The sequence below is a fragment of the Melopsittacus undulatus genome, unplaced genomic scaffold (genome assembly GCF_012275295.1).
Source record: "Melopsittacus undulatus isolate bMelUnd1 unplaced genomic scaffold, bMelUnd1.mat.Z mat_scaffold_244_arrow_ctg1, whole genome shotgun sequence".
Taxonomy (NCBI): Eukaryota; Metazoa; Chordata; class Aves; order Psittaciformes; family Psittaculidae; genus Melopsittacus; species Melopsittacus undulatus.
In genome coordinates, this window is record NW_022994182.1 from 40,933 (window position 1) to 68,578 (window position 27,646).

At 36.9% G+C, this 27,646-nt stretch overlaps 1 protein-coding gene across 1 annotated transcript in view; it reads right to left on the minus strand.

Moving 5' to 3' along the window:
* Positions 1 to 447: 447 nt before the first annotated feature.
* Positions 448 to 27,646, minus strand: part of LOC117438408 (CWF19-like protein 2) — a gene marked incomplete at its 5' end in the record, with an annotated part of 50,324 nt that continues 23,125 nt past the window's right edge. The window contains 9 exon segments of the mRNA XM_034073936.1: positions 448 to 2,052; positions 2,835 to 2,936; positions 5,762 to 5,842; positions 7,198 to 7,353; positions 10,031 to 10,147; positions 11,876 to 12,088; positions 25,519 to 25,536; positions 25,538 to 25,657; positions 26,896 to 27,021. Coding sequence (XP_033929827.1) covers positions 1,912 to 2,052; positions 2,835 to 2,936; positions 5,762 to 5,842; positions 7,198 to 7,353; positions 10,031 to 10,147; positions 11,876 to 12,088; positions 25,519 to 25,536; positions 25,538 to 25,657; positions 26,896 to 27,021 — 1,074 coding nt within the window.

Genomic DNA, 27,646 nt, shown 5'->3' on the forward strand with positions numbered 1-27,646 from the left:
GGAGTTTAAGTTCCTGCTCAAACCTCACCCAGGCCTTGATGGAGCAGCAGCAATGGTGCTATGCTGGTGCAGTAGCACACCCTCCCTGAAACCACTGACAGACTCAGCAGCTACTATTTCATGTCCTATTTGAGCTGTAATTTCCCCAGCAGCCTAAGGAAAATCAAGACTTACTGGAAAACACTAGAACTGGCCCTTTTGTCCACAGGTTGTTGGTAAAAAAATAGTATAAATAAGATATTAAATCACTGAGATTATCATAATAGCTGATTTTTAAGTTATTTCTCTTGCAGTGACACAAATTTACAAAGCGTCTTACAAAAGATGCTACAGAAAACAATTCACGGCATGGTAGATTTCTATCTCTATCAGACTTATTTGCCAAAAATGGAGAGAAAAAGAAAAGAAAGTACTGTCTCTTCAGGAAAGTTGTAAAATGGACTAGAAATGAACATTTATTCAACCCCGTAATATGTAGTGATTAACTTCTTAATCTGAGCAGTTCACAGTAGTTAACAGCTGTACAGAGCAATGGTTCATCAGGATGCACATTGAGACACAACAATTTCTTAACTTCTGTGCTACAGGCCTTCCACTTGCCATCTGGAGCCTCTCCCTGTAGCACTGCAGTGCTTTGTTCACAAGTCTGCACCCTTTCCCTTATGCACTGGGAGGACACTGTGGCAATGTTTTCATCTGTGTCCTTCTGTCCTTGTCCTTTTCTCCCAGCTCTGCACCTGCAAAGCCTGAACCTGCTATGTCTGGTTTCCCACGGAAGTGATTAACACTGATGCAAGAAATCATCCTTCTTACCCTCATGCTTCCCTACCCCCATTTGCTAATTTTTAGACAGAAGAAAAAGAAAAGCCTAGTAAATAACACGGTAGACAGTTGTCCCTTAAACAGTGGACAGGCATTTCCCAGTGATACCCATGCACAAAGCTTAACAATCAATTAACAGGCAACTCTTGCCTTTGATGAAAGAGTGCTCCAATCAGTGCTAAGAGCATCACAAACACGAACAATCAGCAGGGAGTTTGAGCAGGTCCTGACGAAAACAATATAGTTATTATTGGAAAAGTATTATGGTGGACCACCTGCCACACTGGAGGGGAAGCTTGGGGGAGAAGAGTCACCTGGTGAAATCCCTGTGATTATTTTCTTTGCAGGACATCAGAGAGTTTTCCATTAAGGTTCTTCCACTCTCTTTATTTTTTATTGTCATCAAAAATAACTGTTACCATTAAAGCTGTCATTTGCCACAATTAGGGACTGTCTCATCATCCTCTGAGCAACAGACAAGCTTGAAAAACACTACTTCATATTGAAAGTACAAAATACTACGTTCATTCTTGTCCAGGGGGCAGCAGCAGATATATCAACAGCATCCTATGTGAATGTATTACTCCAATGACCTCAACTTAAAGAATACAAGGACTCAAAATTACAAAAAGTGTTTTCTGTTCAGCTTCATTCTGCAACAATGTATTTGTATTAATCAAAATATTTGTAAAATATACACCATTTTCTACAAAAGGACACTGATAATTGAGCACTGGCTCTATGCTGAATACAATATAGAAAAAAAATCATTTGCCTCAAAGATTGCAAAACTCCAAAACTAGAATCTTCCTTCTGGCCACATGGATTTTATTCTTTTGGCTCAGCTAAAAAATGAAAAACTAAAACCACTGTACACTTCTGGTTTGTCAGGCTTGCAGGTTCATGAGACCCACAGCGTCCAAACCAGGAACAGGTAATCAGCAATTAAATGATATCCTGAGTTTTAAAATATATTAGCAATACATAACACACTGGTGTTATTCTTAGCATATGTTAACATATGTCTTTCTTAACATATAATTAATAATATTTATGGCTTATATACAGTCCTTGACTGCAGGGATGCATTCATTCTTTCTTCTTGGTAAAGTCATATGGTTTCCACCACTGTGCAAACTGCAGCACCTTCTTGCTCTGATCCTCAAAGTTCTGTCTGACTCCTTTTCTCCAGAGCCGTGGCTCCAAGTCCAGCATGCCACCAATAATTTCCTTCACAAGTAGAAGAAAGAGAATGATAAATACAAAATTATCATATTACTTAATACTATTTTACCAGTGAGTAAAGAAATAAAAGTTTTCAAAATGTGAGATTATTTTTCACTGTTTTCTTCACCTGCTGGTTATTATAAATTGAAATTCTGAAAAAAATACCTATTAAAATATTAGGACTGTAGTTGTTAGACAGTTGCCTCAGCAAAATTCTTGTAAGTAGAGCAGAACAATACACTGAATAAATATCCTAACATTGCAAGACTGCTAATGTATCAGTGCAGTTGTAAGAAAAGTTCAGAAAAAAGCTGCCCACTTTGCTCTTAACTCCTGAAGTTATATTGCCCCCCAATCACTCTTCATGTTTTTACAATAATAATTCTGTCAATAAATTATTGCTGTGACATAATAAAGGAAGAATTTATTACAGCTCTTCTTGTATATACTATACTCTCTATACCATGTGGAGTAATTTAACCACACAAACATTTTACTAGGAGTTGTCCATGAGTCTATGCGTGTAGGCACCCTAATTCAGACAAGCAGGAGCCAGTTCATGAGAACACTGTGGCCATGAAAACTCTTAAACAGATGCAAGTATTTTCTATTTATTAGATTACTCCTTTACTCATCAATGAGCAAAGTTATAATAACTTAACAAGAAAAGCCAGCTAATGAACTAGGATAAGATACATCAAAGTGACTGTTCTGGCAGTATCTGATTTAACTGAAGTTAAGAAAACAGAGTATAATTGGTAAATTGATCTTCTACATGACAATACCTTTCCAAAGTAATGAGGAAAACTATGTTGATCTTCAATGACATGAGCAAATCCTCCTTGAAGACCAAAGTCCACAGAGAAGTATGGTAAACCTTTAGGAACCTATACATGCAAAAACACATTTTTAGATGTTTGAAGACTGTAGATATTTAGTTAACCCCCACAACTTAATGAATTTGAAAGTGGCTTTACAGTACCATATTTTCTTTTAAAACATATTTCAAACGAAGGATGTGTAGTATAAAATTGCAAGAGAGAAACAAAAACCAAGCAGATAAGGGCAAAGAACACACAGAAGCTAGGTGAAAAGACACTGTAAACTGAGAAGATGATTACAAGGTGGCAGAACCTCCAGGGGCCACCAAGTAAGAGACAGGGAAGGACCAGAGAGCACGCACACTGAGTAAATGCCTTCCTGACTTCAAACTTCTACAATGAATGGGTTGAACAGAAATTTTAAGACAACCACCAGCAAGTCACATTTACTGAAGATAAATGTTTCCTGTGATAACAGGAAATATTTACCCAGGGGAAGCACTGACACTCAGGGAAGGGAAAACACCACTACATGACTGGAAGTTATCATTAACTTGCCAAATAGGATAATTCAATAATTCAGTAGGCCTACAGAGGAGATGCTGGTTACCCTGCTACAACAAAAAACCCTTCAGTCTGACAGAGAAGTGGATTTGTTTATTGCTACACATTTTAAGTAATTCCTGCTTTTCACTAAAATGTTATTTTCCTCTCTTTTAATTGCTAAGGATGTTCCTGATAAGATTTACAAAATTACAAATTCATAACCATTTCCTCTGCTACAGTCCAATTTTCACAAGACATGTTCCATACACTGCTTGAAAATTCACTCTAAAAATAATTCAGATTTAACACAGGGGGTGATGTAGCAAGGCAAGAAACATAAAACACTTTAAATCAACTAAAAAAGAATCATAAATAAGGAAAAATGGGTCAGCAGCTGACACCTTAAGAAATATGTCAGCTTTATCTGTGTCTAGCAGTGTCAGGTCTGGCTGGGATAGTTCATTTTCGTCATAGCAGCCCATATGGTGCTGAGATTTGGACTGGTGACTAAACCAGTGTTGATAACTTGCCAGTGTTGTGGCTGTCACTGAACAATGCTTGCTGTCAGGTCAGCTCTCCTGCCTGTATCCCCTCTCCCAGCCCACCGCCCAGGTCCCTCACTGCAGGGAAGAGAGGGAGAAGCAGAGGGACTTGATGCTGTGCAAGGGCTGAATGTGTAGGCTCTGCTTCTGGACACCACAGTCTCAATTTCTGTACACAATCCACTCATTAGATAACATCTCAGCCGTGTCTGACCCTTTTTCTCTGCACCACCATATCCTAATACAATTATCCAAACTTCCCAAACCTTACCTTGGTCTCTTAAGCTATACTCATATTTTCCTGAAGGCTACAAGGATTTCTTTTACCCTAAAATAATGTTAAAATCACACAGATGTATAAAAATTTACACTCAGATGCATTTAAAGACGCAATATAAAGAAACTGTCATATCTTAATCTTCATGAGGTTTACCACCAAACGGCAATACAGTAGTCACATTACTTCTAGAAATCAAACGTCTTGATGCCCTACCATGTGTCAAAAAGTTATACTTTATTTTGTGACAGATGTTGGCTTTCCCTCTTCTGAAACACCAAGGAGAAAAAGATACCCAAACCTTACTATTTTATGTTTACATCCACCTTAAGTTTAAAGTGTTCCCTAAGTCCTTGCTACAAATTAATTGAATCCCTTGTTGTCTGCACCCAATAGTGCTAGAGAACAACTAAGTACTATCTTCTTTAAAACCTCCTATATACAGAAAGCTACAATCACATCCCATTTCAGTCTTTTCTTTCCTAGTGTGCATTAACCCCTAAACCAGCTTCTTTAGTTCAGTTTTCTAACCTCTACTCTCCTCCTGTAACCATCTTAAAATACTGTACCCAAAACCACACCTGAATTTTCCAGCTGAAGCCTCACCACTTTGAATAAGGTGACCCGTAACATTTATATTACATTTATATGACATTCAGCTTATGTGGCAGAATAAATTGTCTTTTCGCAACACTTGCTATCACTGTCAGTTTAGTTCAAGACTCATCACAGTATGCAAAACCTCTCCTGCTATAAAGCCACTATGTAGCAATCCTACACAGCCACCCAATCTTACTCTTTAGCATCTAGTCTCCCTCTTTGTCATATCAAGCTTCGTATGTCTCATAATTAAACCCATTTCTTCTTTCTTCTAAGCTAGGATTTCTTAGTGCAAAGGTGCTGTATTTACTAAAAGACTCTCAGAAATTAAGTATTATTGCTACATAGTAGTAAACAATTTGTGGTAAAGCCTACATACCACACATCTTTCACTTTAGTGTTAAAAATATGGAACAGTTTCAGCACTAGACCTTTAACATTTGCATATACACAGATGTTTCAGTTTAGTATCCAGGAGACAGAGCTCTGTTCTCTTGTTCTAGAAAGAAAAAGACTTATAACGCTATTTATATTTTTGCTTCTTAGCTACACAAAAGGCTGTTTTAGGTCAATGAAAAGAGACATCAATGTGGTTTTTTTTTTTCCAGGAAAGTAATTTGCAGATCTTTGATCTACCTTAATTCTTGATCAAGAAAATTATGCTGGTACAAGTCCTCAAAGTGCCATTTTTGTTCTTAACCAATGCTTGCAGTTCGGTCCATCAATTGTTGAAATGAATGAGATTATTTTCCCTAATGTCAGTTAGGAGTTCAGTCAGACTCTTAATTCTCATCATACCTATGCTATCTCCTGATGCACTAAATCTAATTGTGTTCCCTTTCTTCTCTCTTTGAAACAGTTAACAATGAAAAAAGATTAAAAGAATTTGCTGAGAAATTCAGTGTTCAATGCATTTCTTTACTTACAGATTTCCGAATGTCTTTTGAAGAAAGATCAATTAACTTCTTGTTCATGGACCACTCTTCATCAGATTCCATTATAGCTTTCTGTAAAATCATTTTATCTAAATGTGAAAATAGTCCTTCATACAGAAAGCAAAGAACTAACTTTTTGATGTAGTCAAATCCTTTTGCACTGCAAGTACCAATTATTTCTTAACAAAGTAACTATTTCTGGAAACCTTTCTAATTTCCACAACTTCCTTAAAAAGGCATCATATAATATCTTCAAACTCACCTAATTGTGCTTCTTTATTTTTTTTCTGAAAATTAACTCTTGCCTAACATAACTTTTCCAAAAAGTTCCAATAAAAGGTCACATTCTGTTTTTCCTAAGCTCATACAAATCCTCCTGTGAATTCATTGCACAATGAGTCTTTTTTATTTTCCTTTTTTAAATACCAAAAGGAGAATCCAGCTCAGAAAGCTGCACTTAAAAACCTTCAGAGTCTGCCTCTGTATTCTCCCTAGTATGGGAAGTGGGTTTAGCGTGGGTATCTTTTAAATTTCATTTTCTGTGTATTTTAATGGTGGACACTTCTGAAATAAAGTTTTATGCAAATGGCACTGCATTAAGCCTTGTACTTTGTCCTTCCTTTAGGAAAACAAGAGTTTTACCAGTGCCTGAAGCACAGCAATGACATCTACCAGGTGGAGAGTCTCAAATATGGTAAAAGTTACTACACTGCTGTTCATACAAGACTGCTCCATTTCATCAAAAACCAATCACATAATTTCCAGAAAACAAAAATAATATTTCAAAGAACCAGCAAAATAATTTACTTATAAACGGCAAATCATGATCCAGTTGCTGAAAGCCAAAAGGCGTCAGTTTCAGGCAAAAGCTTTCATGTAACCTTTCCCTATAGAGTCAGGGGCAAGAGACCAGAAAAGCTTTAGAAAAGATGTCTACCATACTGTCTGATGGTCATTGAAGACCTAAGACACATGTGACATGTGGGCTTACTGAAATAAAATGAGGATGGAACATTATATATCGGTATTTCTTAAAACAGTTGACATCATTTTCTCATTTTATGCTTGGCTAGACACAGGTATGGTGGTTTTAGTTTATACTACAGGACTTAAGTGAGAAGTACTGCAATGCTTACAGCACCTCAAGAAACTACAAACCTCTCAGCTTCCTCACCTATTTGTCAGTGCAGTCAGACTGGAGACAACTGCACAGTAACACTCGTCCACTAAGAGAAAAACTTGGAAAACAGAATCACCTCACAGGGCTTGTTTTAACATCAAGGAATATGATCAAAGAATGGATCAAGGAATAGGATCAAAGAATCTATCTTTTCAAAAAAAGTATTTGAATATCAAAAAGTTTTACAGAAATAGATGAATTACATTATATACATTCAAATGACCTAAGAAAAAATGTTTTCACATACCTTGAAGTAGATTGGAGCCATATCTCCTACTTCTTTTGGAAGAGGAATGCATTCATATACCATGTGATATCGTTTCTTCAGACTCAGGTTTGTTTCTAGGAACACACAGTCCAAGTCTTTAGCTTCAAACATCTTCACCAATGCATTTCGGAACATCTGTTTAAAGAAAAAAAAATTATAATATGAATTAACTTTTCAAAGCTTTCAGGTATAACAATTTATATTAATTCATAGACTCATAGAATGGTTTGGGTTGGGAGCAACCTTAAAGATCATCTAGTTCTATCCCACCTGCCATGGGCAGGGACACCCTCGACTAGAGCAGATTGTTCAAAGCCCCATCCAACCTGGCCTTGAACACTGCCATCGACAGGGCAGCCACAGCTTCTCTGGGAAACCTCACAGTAAAACATTTGGTAATATCTAAATATACCCCCTGCTAGTTTTAAGCCATTCCCCCTTGTCCTATCACTACCTGCCTTTGTAAAAACTCCCCTCAGGTACTGCAAGGCTGTCCTAAAATCTCTCTGAAGCCTTCTCCAGGCTGAACAACCCCTCTCAGCCTCTCTTCATAACAGAGAGGTCATTTAAGCTCTCCAAAGCCCTTGTGCCCTGAATTTTTCCTCACAAATAAGGTGCTCCAAGCACCAAGACAAGAAAACACTACCACCATTCCTCCAACACAACTGATGAAACACAGCTGGAAGATACTGCCTAGTTAATAGATCACTGTACCACAACTAATATGGGACATAACTGTTCAGAGTGACAGGCAACTCCGAATTAATAGCTCTGGGGCCCCTCAAACCTGGCCCGCAGAACTCTACATCTGAAATATAAGGAAGCAAACAACTGTGGTGAGATAAAAGAAACATGAAACCAAAGGTTGGGAAAGACAGTTGCTACCCTGCAATATCAACTGCAATTCAAAGCCATTGAAAAGCCTAGAATATCTGCAGATGTTAGCTAACGTTTCCCAGATTGCATTTTGTTGTTTTTAAATAAATGGCACTTTGCCTCCAAATTCTGAGTGGGCCAAAATATCAAGGATAATTAGCAATGGAAACGAAAAAATCATTCATAGGAGCAAATATGAGTGTTTGGATCATGCTCAGATGCACATATTGATATATGTAACAGTTCAGTCAATACAGAATATGTAAAGATTTTTCGTATTAAAAATTTAAATGCATATTTACTTTGGCAAGTGAGCACAAGTCTAAACCACACAAATGTTACATTCAAGCGCTTGAAGCCACATAATATAAAGGAACCCTTCTTGCTTTATTCCAACCTATCTTAAAAAAAATCCCAGCAAAAATAGCTAAAACATCTGCTCAATACAATATTTTATATTTTATATTTGAAGTGTGATATTTTTTCCCCTCAACAGCAATATCAAATATGGCTCTGGCATTTGAAAGTTAGTTTCGTCACTGAATAACTGTATGCTTATAGTCTGCCTGAGTGCTAAAGCCTTCCAGACTCCTCCTTCTGAAATAAATACAAGTAAAAAGTAATTGTGTCCATCAGCTTCCAAGTTATTTTGTTGCAAAGGAATGCCTAAACTGTCACAGTGTCAATGGATACTGGTTGTACCAACTAGCTGCATTTTTTTTGCAAGGAAAAGACTAGTGCTGAATACAGAAACTGCATTTGCTTATCTTTTCTTTATGCTATTTTCCTTTTCATCTAGATTTATAAAAAATTATTTACTTAAAAGAAGTTGGGATAAATAGGAGATGTAGAAGAAACATATTTATCACTTTTTCTCATGCTCTATCTCTTGATCTCACTTGTTGAACTTAACTTGCTTCTCACCAAACTTTCTTAGGCATTTCTGTCACATACAAAAGAACTCCTTTCCCTCCTGCTTGGGTGAAGCATAATTTACTAAGAAACATTGGATAAAAACTGCATCTGCCATGAGAATTAATGTGGGGAACAAATCTGGAAAGTCAGAGAATCCATCTGCCAGTCCTGAGGCAAGACCAACGTTACTTAAATAATTTCAAACTCATGAATTACTCTGTTTTTTAATCTAAGCAACTGCAACCAACAATGTCTTTCTGTAGTCTGAAATAGTCTCCAACATTTTGATATGAAAGGTTGCAAGTTGTTTTTCCCTTGCAATAATTCTGACTTGGGGTAAAGAAGATTGACAAACACAATCTCCTAGGCAGAAGTTTGTTACATTCCTCCCCTGATTTTCCTCAATAATTTCAAACTGCCTTCATAAGAGAGTTGGAAAGCACGACCCATCATTCTTGGCACTTTACTCTAACATTTCTTTACAAAAAAGTTAGGACAATCTCACTGATTTGAAAAAAGAGAGTTTTTTTCTCAACTGACATCCAGCCAAACCCAAGATTAGCTTAAAAAACCTGAAGCTACATAAACAACAGACCTCCAGCTTGTATTTCATTATAAGTGATCTTTCTGTCCTGACAATACTCTTCTTTTACCAAGGAAATCTTAACTGTGAAGCCAGTTATTCCACTTTCTATAAGGGAACAGCTCTATCTACATCATCTCTGGTAGATACTCCTCTAACTTGGTTTCAAAGGCCTCCAGTGACAGAGGTTCTGTAGCATTCCAAGCAACTTTTTATAGTGTTTATAAATGGGAACTTCTGTATTTACCCTGTATCTTCCCTTTTCAGTATTTGTCCACTAATTTCCATCCATAATGCAAGAATGTTCTTCTCAGTGGAATTCGAGAAGAGCTGCCAGGCTGGAAATTATTAAAATAGATGCTTATGACAAGTCTATTACTATTGAAAATAACATTATTTTACAAAACTGTTAGAATATGAGGCAGTTTGTGAGCTAACCTGGATTTCTTCCCAGATGTCTTCATCCAAAAGAGTGGCTGCAGTATGGTGCTGTAGAGGGGCTATCAGGCAGTGACCTTCAGTAAGTGACTGGTTGCTTGGTAGAGACAAGTATACCTATGAAAAGTGAACAAAAAGTGCTCATTTCTCTAGCATAAAGACCTTCCCATTGCTGAGGTACATAATTTGCTAAATTCAAACCAATAAAAGTTATTACTTCTAATTATAACATGGTATTAGTAATTTCAGTGTTTTTAAAAAGATCCCATCAGTAGCTCCAGTGAACTAGTAGCATCCAGAAGCAACACCAAGGCCTTATAATATCAGCCTTATAGACCAACTGGTACCCAACTATTACGAAATCATAGTTTAATCCACTACAATGATTTCTGAATTTAGATGTACATCTGATGTATTGTTAATGAACTACATACACACAGATAGAGCTCTGTGTTGTGGTTTAAATCTGGCAGGCAGCTGAGCACCACACAGCTACCATTTACTCATTCTCCCCCGCAACCAGAGGGATAGCTGATAAAACCTAGAAAAAAGTAAAATTTTTGGGATGCAATAAAGTCAGTTTGATGGTACGGAAAAGGAAGGGAATACAAATTAGTGATGATGATGATAATAATAGTATTAGAATACACAAAACAAGTGATGCACAATGCAACTGCTCACCACCTGCTGACCAATGCACAGCCGACTCCCAGCCATTGGCCAGTTCTCCCACCCAGATTTTATACTGAGCATGATGCCATATGATTTGGGATATCCCTTTGGGCACTGGAGGTCAGCTGTCCTAGCTGTGCTCCTTCCCAAGTTCTTGTGCTCCTTCAGCCTGCCTGGCAGGGCAGTGTGAGAAGCTGAAGTGTTCCTGATCACTGCTTAGCAACAGCTAAAACACTGGTGTGTTATCAACGTAATTCTCATCCTAAATCCAAACCACAGCACTGAACCAGCTGCTAAGAAGAAAATTAACTCTTATCACAGCCAAAATCAGGACACTCTCTATATATCTGTATATATATAATAGATATATAAACACATATAAATACACAGATTAGTGGTAGAATTGGCAGTCCTGGGGTAAAGCTTGGACTAGATGATCTTAAAGGTCTTTTCCAAATGAGTTGGTTCTATAATTATACATACACACATACACAGAGACAGATATACATCTGTATGCATTATACATATCATCTAGCTATATAAAAATACAAATGCAGTGCATTATAATATGTATCTATGAATTCAATTTCTTGGCCTATAAAAAGTCAAATGAAAAACATCAGTGATAAAGGAAAACTTTAGAGAAACAAAGACAAAAAGGGACCTACACTGAAGCATTTCAGATGTTACAAATCCAAATTCTTATGCAACTTTTAAAAGCATTCACAGAAAGAGGGAGGTTCCCCCAAAGCAAACTTCTGTTTCAATAGATTTTAGGCTTAAAAATTTAATTCTACACTTAATTTTCTTTTATATCATTAAGAAACAGTTCTCCACCAGTTCAAATTTCCTTCAGTGCAGTGTGATTTAGTCTTCCACAAATCCACCTACAGTTTAATCTCTGAACTCAGATCTTTCATTATTGCTCCTGTCTTCCACAAATCCACAAGTGTGAGGTTTTGATATCAAAGATTACCTTTAAAATTCATGACAGATTTATATCTTTTTCTCCCTCACCCTTGAGGAATTTGTGAAATCAACTGGAAGGGCAAGGAAAATAAGGTGAAGAAAAATAAATAATTTCATTCTTAATCTTAGGCACTCTAGCACCAACGCTGCCTTCTTTTATTTCTTTTTTATTTTTACATTTGTGCTAAATGGCTATTTTCTTACCTTTGTGCCAATTGCAACAATAAGATGTTTAGACAGTTCACTACTATCGTAGCAGTATGGGCACTTTTCCATGCGTGCAGCAAGCTGCTGGTGCTCACGTATTGCTTTTCTTCTTTGTATTTCTTCCTCTTCCCCACTGCGCACTCTTTTGGCTGCTTTGGAAACAAACATGTCATCCAAAGTGTAGTACTCCCTGTCAGTTTTATCCATGAGCTGAAAAGATACACAGAAAAATTACGTGGATATGAAAATAAGCAAGAAAAAATAATTAGCTCTTTGCAGTATCCTTTACTGTGACAAGCATGAAATACGTAAGCAGTAGGATTGCTTCCTTCCATATGGCATCTGTAGCATATGCAGTCATCAGGTATCTCTCCTGAGAGCAGTCGTACACAATCTCAGACAACATACGTATTAAAATATAGATGTCTGACAGCAGTGAGAAAATTACTACGTTCCACATCAAATTAAGGGCTAGATATTTCAATATTATCTTGCGTAACTTCAGCTTTAAAACCGATGCACCATTTTTTAAATCATAGATTATTGTATATTTTACTTCAGTCTTCCCCCTCCTCCTTCTCTCCTATTACGACTATCACTAATCCATTAAATCATCTCTTGTGAAAGAACCAGACCCTAACTCTGCACCTCACCCATATTCTATGAAAACAGGCCAACAGCTACTCTTACCAAGTGAACAATACTAAGCCATTTGTGAAGAAAACATTCTTTGTCCTCAGTATTTAGTCTTTCTTCAATGCACCTCTTGCTACATACGGGTAATGAACACAACTAGCGCATTACCAGACACAAGGCTGAATGATCCAAAGGTTTTTTTGTTAATTGCTACATTTTAATTAATTGTGACATGTTTAAACTGTGAAAATACCAGATTTCTTAGGAAGATATGCTTGAAAATCAGTGGTATCCTACAGGATCTTAACAGTGGAAACCTACACAAACTGGCTAAGTCTCACCTGGACAATATTTAGGAGGGATGAAGTCTGTAGACAGGAACTGGAGGAACTGAAGGTGACGCAAGGTGACAGAGCACATGGTAAGAAGGCTTACAGCAATAGCAGCAAGAGATATTGAATAGAAAGCAAGAAAAGTATGGGGGTCACACGACACAAATGCAAATAACAGTATATTTCACTAAGCTTCATTAACTCATAGAAAACATATATATGTGTGTATACATACATACTGCATTAGGCTTTATCAATCTTTTCTTTCAGCTTTATGAGAAAGAAACCCCATTACATCCTGTCTAAATCAAGACTTCACAAGTCATGGTTGTAAAGATTAACTTTTTAAAGGTCTTAAGAAAGCATTTCTCCATTTCCTGCTTTGCTTGCTCTACATGACTTTAAAAGTATGCGTCACTGATACCCTAAATATTCAATATATACAGCTAAAGCAAACACAAAAAGCATTCAAAAGATTTTTTTTCAGATTTTTATCTTGAAATGAAATCCCACCGCTGCAATACTTTTATGATATATTTGACTGTAATTTACCTTGAATAATTTCAGTAATCTCTTTACTAAAATGACTGAGGGGGGGATGTGGGGGGAAGCTAGTACGCTATACAGATTTCTTGATATTAGAGGTGCTGGACCTTTAGAGTCTTGGCAGATCCATGTGTGAGTAATTTTGGTCCAAGAACTGTTAAGGAAATGGTAGAAGAGCCTTCATAGCAAATCCTAATATATTTTAGAATACCAACTGGGGTAGCTCTAGCAAAGGACTAATGTTAGCTTAAGGCATCTAGAAGACATACTGGCATAACTGAAGCACAATCTCAAAGTAAAAGAAAATCTTCCAAATATCCCAGGCACAATTTGGGTAGATAATCCCATTTCTTAAAAAAACCACCTGAGACCTTATTTTGTAGGACAGATAAGTAACTTCCCCTCTCTCAAAACCACAAATAGGTCTTGCTTTTCCTGGATACTGCAATCTTCTAACACAGACCAACAGCTTATTTTGAATATCCTTGGTACTTTCATTAACAAACAACTGAGAAGCAGCCTCCTTAATATTATTTTATGTAGCTATAATACATTTAACTGCTTATGCATTTCCTACTGGAAGCCACGGAAGACTAAAATCAGCAGTTCAATAGTTCAACTCCATTCTCGTTCTGTTTTATTGTAATACTGTAATTCTATTTTTAAAATAAACAGGATTCCTGAGCTTTAGAAAAAATATTTAGTGGTTTGGGATGCCAAAAATGAAGTCTCTGCTCTCGCCATATAAACATAAGAAAGGTAAAATTAGAGCTTTGGTAGAAGAAACACATATAAGACTACCTAGAGAATGGCACCACTTTGTTATTACCAAAAGCAAAGGTTTACTATTTGCTTTGGGTTTGCTTTGGGTTTTTTTTTAATAAAAAGTCTGCCTTAAGAATGCAAATACACATGAAAGAAGACAGCTGGCAGACTACAAACAGAAGAAGGAGTGGAATTCAAAACACCTTGGCTAACAGGAGTATCATGTGCAGCACAGAATGCCATTACTATATCGCTCTGCTTGCACTTAGAACTAGCCATGGAAATTCTTGGTTTGCTACTCATGGCCTCTTTTAAATAATAGTACTTTTCAAAACACTCTAAAGTTTCTCTTGTTGTGATGAAATAAGTATTCATCTTATTAAACAGGCTGGACTACGCCTTTCTTCAACAATGGGTAAAATGCTGTATACTATTAGACATCTGGGACACAACTCAGAATGCTCAGCACAAAAGCAGTAAACTTTAATAAAAAATGTGCTGTCTAAAGACCAGATTTGGTTTCTCATGGTACAGTCATGACCAACAGAAGATCACTACGTTTCAAATAGCAATTCAGTAAGACCAAAAAGAAATTATGTTGCTGTTCTTCAGGAGTCATAATGTTCTCCATTGCGTTTGATGCAATACGAAAAGATACTCATAATTCAATGACTCAAACTTAAGAATAGGTCAGACGGTCCAATACATTATTTGAGTCCTCTAAGAAAGAGGCTTAAAAAAACAATCTACAAATGTAAGAAAAAGGAAAGAAAAACAAACAACCAGCTACTGGCAAAAGTTGGTGAAAATGATTCACCAGATGCACCAGTACTCTCCTAGTGCTTCTTGGAAATCCAATGGTAGTATTTCAGGACTCAAAATGAAAAGTCCTCAAAAGCAAAGGAAAACAGTGGAAAAAAACGAAATAATACATTTACTTCTAATATTACTAAACAGGCTATATACATGAGTGTAATCATGTGCATATATTGCCCTTTCAATTTAAATTCCTAACACAGCCTGGATCCCACCTAAGGTATGTGCATCAGGCTACAGAAGTGAGTGGAAATTATTTTCCTAGAAATCCGAAAATGTGTACATGATTTCTTCATATAGCTAGAGTCCATGGCAGCCAGACAATACTGCACTTCCGGTTTAAGATATATGTTAGTCAACAGAATCAGATGAAGCACAATGGAGAGGGAAGTAAAATAAATGCAAGATTATTGGCAGAAGAAACAAGAAAAAGGTTGGCAGCAGTGCAGCATTTGGGAGAGAGAAGCTACAGTAAAGGGACATTTAGAGAAGGAGTATTCATAGATCAGGTTTAGTTTACCTCTACCATAGAGTCTCTACCAGCAGCAAAAATTATATAGATCCTACTGCAATACCAACAAACCCCAGAAGTTAATAGGGAATGAAAGGCCATTCAAGAAAACAACACCCCAGGTTCAAAAACATTAAATAAGTGCTTGAAATAAGCAGGGTCTAAGGGAAAAAAAATTAAAAAATAAAAAAAAAAATATGTTAAGCGTTTTAACCTGCTTGTACAATAAAAAAAGCCTAGTAATTTATAATTCATGCCCAGGTGGATGCTCTTCAAGCTCTATACCTTTCCTCTGCTGAAGAAAAACAGATAAAGCAGAAAAATGAGGGGTTATTCCTTCCCCCTTTTCATACCTTTAAGGAGAAGTTTATGAGACCTTTATTCAAGTCATAGAGTCTAACACATTAGTGCACAGGGCCATTATACTGCAGTTCTGAGACAAAGAGACCAAGTTGCAGATGGTCACCCTGTCCCTGAATCTTCATTTCATACCATGCTTTATCAAATCTTTTAGATGACATTAAAAAAGTGTTAGAACGGGAGTGTTAAATTCAGCTCTATTAACAACAGCCATGAAGGGAGTAAGACTTTCATTGCAACTCTCCTATTACCACAGTGTCCTTCCAACATACCTCAAGACAGTTCAGGAATACAGAAACCTAAGAACAGGCAAAAATATCATCCAGCAAGAATTGAGTGTTCCTACTAAAATACGATATGATACGAATGTAAGTGGGAAAATCCACTTACCAATGTTTTCTGCCTTAAAAAAAAACAACAAAAATCCCACTAATGAGATTTAGTCTGCAATACTGGAATAGTACCAATAAATATCACTAACACATTCCTTTTCAGTAGCAATGCAAAAAAGCTGAAGTTTTTTTAAGCCATAATTCCTTAAATATGGTTATCCCTTGAATTCTACAAATGCCAAACATCAGTGTGTCAGAACTGAAGTAAAATAAAACGTAGCTGCTATAGTGGCAGACTAGAGAATACTCTTCAAGTGCTACTCTAAATATTGACCTTTTTGAAAAGTTATTCAGGAAAAAAATGGACATTCTCTTTCAGAAAATTATACTCTTTTACAGTAAGGTGCCCGGCGTGTTCTGAACATTGCATTATTTGACTATAATGAAATTTCTCCAAAAAAGTTAAATGGGAATTGAAATAACAGGAAGAAAGTGCTAGCCAAAATGCCAGAAGGAAAGCAAATAATCACTTCAAAACTGATTTCTTTCACACATATCATTCTCCATACAAAAGACAGCTAGCACAAATCCAAAGATGGAACTATATTAATCTATTAGAGTTGCTGGAAAGCTGCTGTTCTGAATCAGCTGAAGCCTCACACCTGTTATATGTGGAAGCCAATGCATTCTGGAAGTTATGTATTTAGTTCCCTTATCATGCTTGATATTGCCCAGTATTGCCCTCACTGTATTTCAAGTGCTGCAGAGATCAGAAAGAAGCAAGAAGTCACTTTGGTAAATCAGTTTTAAGTTACTATATCCTACAAAACATCACTGGATTTTCCTAACACAGGAAATTCATACATCTATAAAGGCAATGGACTTGTAGTCCTTGTTTCTACCAGACACTGGTCAAAATGAAGAGCTAACCTAGGCTGGCGTACTCCTAAGACAGGTCATCTCCATAGTCCCTCGTCTTCTCTTTCCTTTTAACTTTTTTGTTCTGGGCTCATCTGCCACATTCTTCCTTTGTACGCACCCTCTATTTTCTAACTTTCCCTTTTCCTCTGGCAAGCACCAATTAACCAGAGAACACGCAGGTGGCTTCAGGACTCAAAGCACCAGGCAAAATTAAAAATTACATAGCCTCCTACACCTCAGTTAATTGTGCAACTGTGAAATTTCCACCATCCATCTGACAGGGACGATATTTTCCACAACCAGGATGCAGTTTTGGTTTAACTAATAGAGACAGCATCACAATTTTGCTTGCTCTGGCCAAGACAGGCCTGAAATACACAAGCATTTAAAGAGCAGTCAGGGAAGGCATCCAAGCTTCTCTCAAGGGCAGATAAAAATCAGCCTTTGGGCTCTCATGTGGACAGCTCAAATACACTGCAATTGTGGCAAAACCGCAGGAAAGGAGAGAGCTCTCTAACCATTCAGCACAGGAATCCAGAAAGAGATGAGCATCTGACTATGCATAAATGAGAATGATTTGAGAGAAGGAAAAATTACAATGTTGCATTTGCCAATTAAATCCTTAACATGATAATTACCATGAATAATATGAATATATTACATGAATAATTTAATGATACAACATTTGATTCAAATAATAATGGGGTTTTTATTTTTTTTTCCATTACTGAAGCCATGAGGGACCTTGGCACAGGGCTACCTCCTAAGTGACTCTTGTAGATCTGTGCAAGGCACACTCCAGGGTCAGTCTCATTCTTCTGTCAACACATGTGCAGATCATTGGAACCATGTCTCATGGCTGAATTTTAAACCAATTCTGGTTTTCTTATTCCAAAGCAAACCCCCTGGAGTCTTATACATCACTGGCTACCTACACACTCCATCTGAAGTGTGCTGTGTGTTGTAACTCTTATCTCTCCCTCCGCTGCTATTATTCGCTCTTTGGGTGTGCCCTTTGGAAAGAAAGCCCTACTAAAGAATTTAATATCATTGCAATACTTAAAGGAAACCTCAAGAAACAGAGCTCCTAATCACCAGGGATTAGTACAATGTAATACCCTGAGTATACTTTTCCCCTCTCTTCAAATTTTCTCTGAAATTTTGGGATGAAACAGAAAATTCCATTATGCACAATTAGCACAGTAGCAAAACATACCTGCATCTTTCTAGGGTGGGTTATTTTCAGCTTTTTCGTATGTTTACTTTTCTGCTTAATTTCTTATTCCATTTTGTATGCAACTATTGAACTTCTGCTTTTCCTGTTTTCTCGCTAATGCAATCATAGCTGAAGTTACTTCCATATAAGCTAATAAAAGTGCATCTGCTTGGAGAATTAGTGAAAACAAAAAGTCTATAGATTTTATAAAACGTATCAGTTTGGTTTTAAATTGTCATGGCAACACTGACGTCTTCAATTTGAAATGACACTGTTAATATTTGTGGAATGTTGTACTCATAATATATTTTGGGAAGCCACAATAAAGAAGAATAAACTATTATTTTAGAATATGAACCTGGGTGACATGAATACATCTCATCGCATTTAAATTTATTTAGCATTTAGCACCTAGAGTTTACAACAAAAATTGCCTCAGAAAAGAGTCTTTCTGATCTCAAATATCATTTGCTTAAGTCAAAACAAGGCAGAATTTTATCATGCTAGCTTTATGGTAACTCCAATCTCTGTATGAGCACAGACATCTGAATTTATAGATTTAATTCCACATATAATTCTGCATATAGGCATTTCCCAAACCTATCATCACAGTGAAATAAATAATATTTTGAACACATAGAATCAATCCACAAAATGCTTTAAGGCCTATGGCACTGACAGGTAAATATTATGAATCATGTTGCTGAGCAAGGTAGTTCAGGACTACCTTTGAGCAGCCGAAGTCAAGCAACAAATGTAGAGCAGAGTACTGCTCAATGGTTAGGGACCAATCTCCTTGTTTCAGTTACCTGAAATGAAAGCTGTAGATTTTGCTATATTAAGTTATTAGGACAGACAAAACTTTATCTGCAGGCCAATGAAATGTAAGCCAAACAAAACACCTTCAGTCACAGAGTTCTGCTATTAAAGCTCTCATTAGCATTTAACTTTAAAGTTATTCCTGGCCATAACTTTAATGCTTAGAAAAGCCTGTCCAGCACAAATCTTCATTTGTAACTTCTCTTGTAATTCTAACACAATTCAGGAAGAATGCCAAATGCTCATGCATTCACTTGTTATGGGCTGCATCTACAGTTTCCCCCTGTTCCAAGGTTCTCTTTCCTAATCCAGCTGTCACTGCTCTTGGTTTATTTCTACACGCAGGAAGAGCTTTAACTTTGTGTCCACACAATACACACAGAAAGGTGCATTGAACTGAAATGTAGCAGAAGGCAGAACAAGGACTTTAGAATTATTTTTATCTTGGGTTTTCATATTCTTTCACAGCAACAGAGCACTAGAGCTTTGTTAAGTTTTATCACATTTATTACATACTGTGCTAGAACAGCTTTACCATGTGAAAAAATAAAAAAGGTTTATTACATAACAGGAGCAGCTGCAACATGCTGCATTTTTCGCTTTAGTTTCTAAATGTTTCTAGACTATTATTTTGGGCTATGGTGATGGAAATGCAAAGATGGAGAGCGACTCTTCATCAGTGATTGCAGCAATAGGACAAGGGGTAACTGGTTTAAACTTAAACAGGGGAGGCCCATGTTGGATATATGAAGAAGTTATTGTAAGGATGGTGAGGCAGTGGAACAGGTTATCCAAAGATGTGGTAAATGCTCCTTCTCTGTCAGTGTTCAAGGCCAGGCTGGACAGAGCACTGGGAGACATGGTTTAGGGTGAGGCATCCTTGACCACAACAGGGGAGTTGTAACTAGATGATCTTACGGTGCTTTCCAGCTGTAACTTTCTATGATGTAACAGGTAGGTTTGCACAGCAAATAAAAAATAATTAAGGCTTAAAACAACTTTCCATTTTACAGCCTTCAAAACCAAAGAAAGGCAACATACAAATTTGCTTTTTGCAAACCTGTAATACCAGCATATCTCTTTACTAAATCCATAAATGAAGGTCAGCATTACTAGCACAAGTCTGTATTTTTTCACTGCTTAAATTCATGTTATGGATGACTTCAGAAATTCTTAAACAAAAGCAGTTTATGTACAAAATTTAAATGGCCTGATGAACAACAGCAATTAATCCTTCTTGCTTTCTTTTAGTGAAATGTACTCAACAAGAAGAAAAAAAGCCTTAGTAAAATTTATCCATACAAATAGAAGGTAATTTCTATTGAAGTAATGTTCTAGAAATCAGTCTTTGTACACCCACAAGCATCTACTGACATAAGTAAAAGGATTACGTAAGTCTTAACAGCATGAATTTGGGAAAATTGAACTACTTACAAGAGTCAAGTGCAGAAGGAATTACAGACAGGGTACTTAAAGCTATCAGTAGTGAAAACCTAAGATTTCACACCCATTTTGTACTCTAAAACTATCAGTTTTCAAATATTTTGTTGACTTTTCTTGTATCATATAGTCATGTTTCTGCCGCACCGATTTCAAGCTGAAGAAAATAAAAAGTAGAATGCAGTAACTTCAGAAAGGTGGGTTTTTTTTTTTTCTTTAAGCATAACAGTGAAGTGAAAGAATCAGATTTAAGGTCTGGGGTTTTTTCCCCGTCTGTTCAAAAGATTAGTGTTGGGCTTTTAATTTTTTCTTTAAACAAGGAAAAAAAATCTTTTTCACCAGAAAAAACGAAAGATTTGGTGCTTCTTCATGATAGTCATAAATTTGATGTAATGGCATGCATAGGATGCCTGTTGGAGAGGCTGCATTTCAGACTATCCAAGATAACTGACATCCACATCAGCATGCTTTGAACACAAGCCAAAAGTAACAGGACTCAAGAGCTTCAAGTACCACAAGGTTGTGTTAGAACCACAACTAGAAAAAGAAGAATCATCAGGAGGGGAATGGTAAATCTGAACTTGCATTTCATATAAATTTAAAATATTGGCTCAAAAGGTAAACAAATAGCTAGGAGGTGACACAGTGCCTCCATCTGATCTCTTGAAGCTCTTCAGGAAAGGAAATTTTATAAGTGGGAAAAAGACAGAAGGATGAGAATGGCTTGACCACAACAGAAGTTTAGTCTGTGAAACAGAGCGGGAGTCAGGCATGAGGTAACATTATACAGACCTTCATTCGCCAATACGACAGAGATTTCATGGATAGAGATTTTGGGTCTACATACCGACATTTCCCAAAAGTCCCATTTAAGAAAGTAAATTTTTTAATGAATTTTATCTTCCTATTTCAATATCCCCACCTTGATACTGTCCTGCACAAAATCCTTGTCTCTAAGTTGAAGAGACATGAATGTTATGGATGGACTACCTGCTGGATAAGGAATTGGCTGGAGGGCCACACACAGAGAGCTGTAGTCAAAGGTTCAATGTCCATGTTGAGACCAGTGATGAGTGGTGTCCCTCAGAGATCAGTGTTGGGACTGATCCTGTGGTGCAGTTGACATGCCAATGACACCACGTTGTGTAGCTTGGTTGATGCACTGGAGGGAAGAGATGTTATCCAGAGGGACCTTGACACTCTGGAGAGGTGGGCCGTTGTCAACCTCATGAAGTTCAACAAGGCCAAATGCAAGGTCCTGCGTTTGGGTCAGGGCAATCCCAGGCACAGCTACAGGTTGGGCAGAGAATGGATTGAGAGCAGCCCTGAGGGAAGGACTTGGAGGTGTTGACTGACGAGAACCTCAACATGAGCTGGCAGTGTGCACTCGCAGCCCAGAAAGCCAACCATATCCTGGACTGCATCAAGGGAAGAGTGACCAGCAGGTCAAGGGAGCTGATTTTCCCCTCTACTTGCCCTCATGAGACCCCACATGCTGTACTGCATTCAGCTCTGGGGCCCCCAAAATAAGGATGTGGACCCCTTGGAGCGAGTCCAGACGAGGCCACAAAGATGATCAGAGAGCTAGAGCATCTCTTCTAACAGAGACTGAGAGAGTTGGGGCTGTTCAGCCCCAATGAAACTGTACTTCACAGTCAGTGTATCCTTTTTTTTTTTCCACCTCACAATTCAGGCCTCCTCAGCATCTCTCATGCTCTAGCTACAGTGCAAGTTCTACGATTTCCTCCTTCAGTGAAAAATACCCCAAACCCTTCATGTTAAACTCTGCCCTGGGAACACTTCACATATGAGAAATAAAAATAGCTGGTTTCTATTAAACTTATTATGCTGTGTTCTAGTGTACCAGCTGTCTTTCCCCCCTGCCAGGCTGGAGAAATGTTGCTTACTTAGGTTTACTTCAAATGGCCACCATTCTATGACAGGGTATGCTTTACAGGCTTGGGTAGCACTGAAGCTATGGGTACCATATATGTTTCATATTGGTCCTAAATTTCCTTTTTCCACAATCTCCAAAATTCCGTTTCTCCTTTTAATTATACCAGCACTAAGATGATGTTTGCAGACTTGCAATGACTCTCAAAACAAGCAGTAACAGCCTCTTGTGGCAGATGCACAGCAATGGCTTCACTCAGCTTAATGATTACCATCATTCTGTATTTATTGACCCTGTCTTTCACCTGAATTTATTGCCTCGATACCTATGGTGGGATCTCTTTCTCCTTATTTGAAAGGTCTATAGCACAATCTCCTGTGTCTGAGCTAGACATCTTAATAACTTTTATACCCACAATGTCTTTCAGGCGGCATTCAAAATGGGACAGATGACTCATACCACTAAAATACATACGTGTCTCCAAGCAACTCTCTAAAGTACATCTTAAGAATCAATTCAGATATAAGATTCATAGTGTTAGAAAGATCCCAGCTTTCTATTCTGAAATTCTACAATTTAGAATGACCTCTATATCTGACAGCCCTGAATAATTATGTTATTAACCCACTGGCAACCCTCTTTTTAAAATAAAAAAATAACTTTTTACTTCTGCCCTCTGTTTTCTTCTTAAATATTGCCATTATACTTGCCATCTTCTGTTCCTCAGGATGAATAAAGATTACATTCAGCAGTTCATGTCACACCTGACTTCTTTTCAGACAACTTAAGGAGGAGGACCATTCATTTTTAGTCATCTGCTATTATTCATCCCAAATTCAAATTTCTTTTTAAGCTAATTGAGTTCTGTAAATCTGGGCTAAAATTCATTTTACTGGCACTGTTAACTTGAGATAGTTTTTTACTTATTCCCTGTAAATAATTGCTCATGCAAAAGAATCTCTCTGACCTCATTTATAGAGGACATTAATACAAAACAGTTCATTAGTTCTTCTTGTATGCACTCATTTTTCCTAAATGCTCTAATTATGCCTTGATCAGGTTTTTTCAACACCACATTCCTGGAGGCTTCTTGCTTCCAATGAGTGTAGCTCCTAGTTCTATGTTTTTAGCAAACTCAAAATAATTACTTAAAGCATTCTCTACAGATAATTTTTCTTATGAAAGCTTACTTTCTAAGCCTGCAAAGCTCAACTCTTTTCCATTCTCCTTACTTGGATGTGACAAGTACTTTTTAAATAATGTTTGGGTTCTGGATTTGATTTTTCTTCTAACCTCCAGAAATTCTTTATTCTTCTCTTCACTCACCCTTCAATTTATTTTTTATCAATTAAATACAATTTTAGCCTATTTTTGGAGGGTGTCCACCCCCTTAGAATGTTTTCCCCAGTGTCATACCTGTGCAATTAGCACTGAGCACTGAACATGCTCTAGAAGTCAAACATTATTTCTAGTGTGAAGCTTGAAATCAGCAAATACATGAATACACAAATAATACTTTTTTACAAAGTTTAGAAATTTCAGGGGCAAGCCAAGTACATAAATGCACACATATTTATCAGAAAAAGCCCCAATGGCCTTACATTTCAGTTTGAAACATCCAAGCAAAAAAAAAATATTTCTCTTTTTGAGAACACTCTCCACTGTGTATTCATAGGGGCACTGCAAACATTTGCTACTGCCAAATTCGTGAACCTCAAATAAGCCTAGTTTTATTCTCACATCTCTGAAAAAGAATCAGAGCACAAAAAGCAATCCGTAAACTGCTCAGTGGAAGCAGTCACATGAAAACATCAGACCAAACACAGGACAGATTAAGCACATTAATACTGATTCAGAAAGACACATTAATATTGTGTCCTTCTATTTTCATTTACTTGTAAATGCTTGCATGGCAGATATGCTAGTTAATTCTAGTTAATAGTTTGCCACTATTACACGTCTTGAAGCAAAGTTTTATGTGTTTGGACATTTTTTTTGGAAGGGACTGTAAATCAGGAAATCAAATACTGCCAAGAAGATGTGTTTATTTAATTGGACCTTCAAGGGCATAATTTTTTTGGGCATGCCAGTGAATAAGAACATCTCTCAGAAGCGGCTAAATTAAAATGCATAAACCACACTAAATTCTGATAATCTCTACAGAAGGATTTCCTGCCACATGGTTTATAGCATCAGATTAAATATTTTTTTACTGGGCACTATCATGGTCTTCCCGACTGTTCTAAGTATTGGCCAATGGAGGAGAATTTTAACAAGAAAAAACAAACAAACAAACCAAAATCTACTTTCTAGGACCCTGTCTGCCTTCTAAATAAATGGTAGAAACTAATTATGTCTGTGAGGATACTAATTCCATGCTAATTAACTTTTTCAAAACCTGCTCAGCAGTGCACAAAATACTGGAGCAGTAAACCCAGTAAAATCTGAAACATGCTAGAGAAACTGTGTCATAGCTATGGGAAATCATCTCTGTCAAACACTTCCATACCAAGCACAGAAAGTGTATTTTTATTATTCAGTTTGGATGACAGAAATTAACAGTTCCATCTGCATTGCACTATCTGTGAGTTGGACTCTCTTTTAAGTAGAATCACTCATGGAACCATTATGTAAAAATCTGTGTGGCCTGTGAGCATAAATTACCTCATTAACCAGGATATCCTGAAGGAATTCAGGTAGATGGAAGAGATCTTCTACACACTAAGAAAATGTTTCTTGTATTTGTAACTAATTTGGGGAAAACCTACTTTGTTGGGCATAAGTAACCTATTGATGTGCAACACTCTAAGAGTGGTCACCTCAAAAGTGTCGAATTTTACAGGCAGAACACCACAATCACCTCTATGAAGGTGCATGCAGGTTGCCGCCACTGATAACATTTAGCAGGACCATCTTACAATAGACTTGATTATTACTCAAGACAGAGTCCTCAATCAAAAGCAACATACCTAGAGCACTGAGGCTTCATGTCCTATCTGACATTTCTAATAATAAAATATTTAATTAAAAAGCCAAACACACTACACCTTACCTTTGATGCCATACGCAATGAACAGTGAGTTTTGATCCTCTGCTGTCCTCATCTTCTCATTTTTGACCATATCCTTCAGGTTCATACTATCATCATCCTGAAAATACCTTACTCTTTCTTTATCTACATGAGTAGGGATCTGGAAGCAAACATATTGAAAATAAATATTAAACTAGTGAGAATGATCAACTATAAAATTCAGATCCTAATAATTTCAGGAAGTTTGAAGAATCACAGATCAAGCTAAGCACATCTGAAACAACTCGGCTTGTTGCTTCATTTCACTTAAGGAAAAGAGCATTTCCCCCTTTCTTCAGTTGCATCAGTACACTGAAGTAAAAATATAGCTCTTCCAAGAATTGCTGTATCTATCATACCTTTAAGCTACCAGAGCTACAATATTACCATTCAGGAAAGATGAAAACAAAGAAAAGTGGAACAGTAGATCAGCTCACAAAAAGCAGACTATTCCAAAAAGTAATCTTCATTATTTACAGAAGCTTCTGAACTGTCAAGTCACAGACACTACTGAAACACAGCAATCACAGTACTGAAAACTTGATAAATGTGGTACCCCTGCTGGGAAATGTTGTCATCTTAGAGTGCACAAAAGAACAGAGTTTGTCCTTTAGAGCAGGACTAAATTAAATCCTGAAGGAGCATAGCGAATGGCTATTAACATAAAACAAGATGATATATTCCAAAATAGAAAACAATAGGAGGATGGCAAGCTACTCCTCACCCTCCTGTGCCTTTCACTTCTCCATAGCAGTGTTACAAACTGATGTCCTACTAATCAAGAACATGCTTGCTAGAAATACAAAGTATTGTTATCTCCTCTTACAGCAAAAAGATCAAAATATTAGATTATTCACTGTTGCAAGCAAACACTGTTCCAGTTTCCAAGCTTCTCACTGTTCCCCAAACCATTGTTACAAAGATTAGATAATACTTTTTATTATCAGCAGTAGCAGTATTTTTTATCAGAATCAAAGAAAAGCAAAAGAAAATTATCCTCTGAGACTTGAGTATCTCAATAAAATCATATTTTGGAAATGTTCACCTCTGCTAATCTTCATTATTTACGTAACTTTATGTAATAGAAACTCCTTGGCTAAGAGACTGTGATAACTTGAAAAACTTACTTTTTCTTGAATGTGCCTTTAAATACGCCCTAAAGTGATCCCTAGGGAAACAGAGTCTGAAAACAAACTTAATATATGCTTAATAAATACATACTCTAACACTTAATTACAATCATCTTCTGACAGGAACATTTTAACTACCTATTGACATTCTGGTGAGACACTCATATTACTCATCATAAAACTATAAAATCATTTCAGAATTACACTTTAATACATTTGTAAAACTTACCATCTGTCGCTTTCTCCTTCCTCCTTTGGACTCCTGTGGTTCAGCTGGTGCGGTCACAGGCCATGCCCTACCACTTTGATCTGTTCTGACAAGGACCACTTGTTCTGCTTCTTGATGTCTTGAAGGCTGTGTCAGGTTTTAAAACATATTTTAAAACAGTTGACACAGACAAAGGAAACACCTAATCCACACTAAATTAAATATTTCAAATTCTAAAGAGTAAATAACAAATTCTTGAAATTTTGTGTGTTCATTATAATTTAAAGGAGACACTATTACCTCACACAAGGTTCCTTTTCCACAGTAAAAAAGGACAGAATATTAAACGTATATTCAGCTAGTTAAGTGCAGAGTTAACCAATCTTTTCCTAAAAGAACCGAGTTTGTATTCTTGGTACTTTCCCATAAAGCCTTATCCCCAGAAGAAATACAATGCTTCTGAAGACTCAAATACATAATATTGAATTAATATACACTGCCATCATTTTAAGAGGATATTCCCAAAAACCATTGGAAATCTGCAGCAAGTTACCACTTCTGGGCTTTTTGTGGTTTGTGGGTGTTGTGTTGCATGTTGTGTGGTTTGGTGTATTTTTTTCCTTTCAAAACTTGGCTAACAAACAAAACATTAGCTATAGATTTTCAACAGATTCCACTAAATCTGACTGTTATTTCCTACACTGCACCTACCACTGATACAGATCACTTTCATCACAATGTAATAATGATAATATTTTGATCCTGATCATAG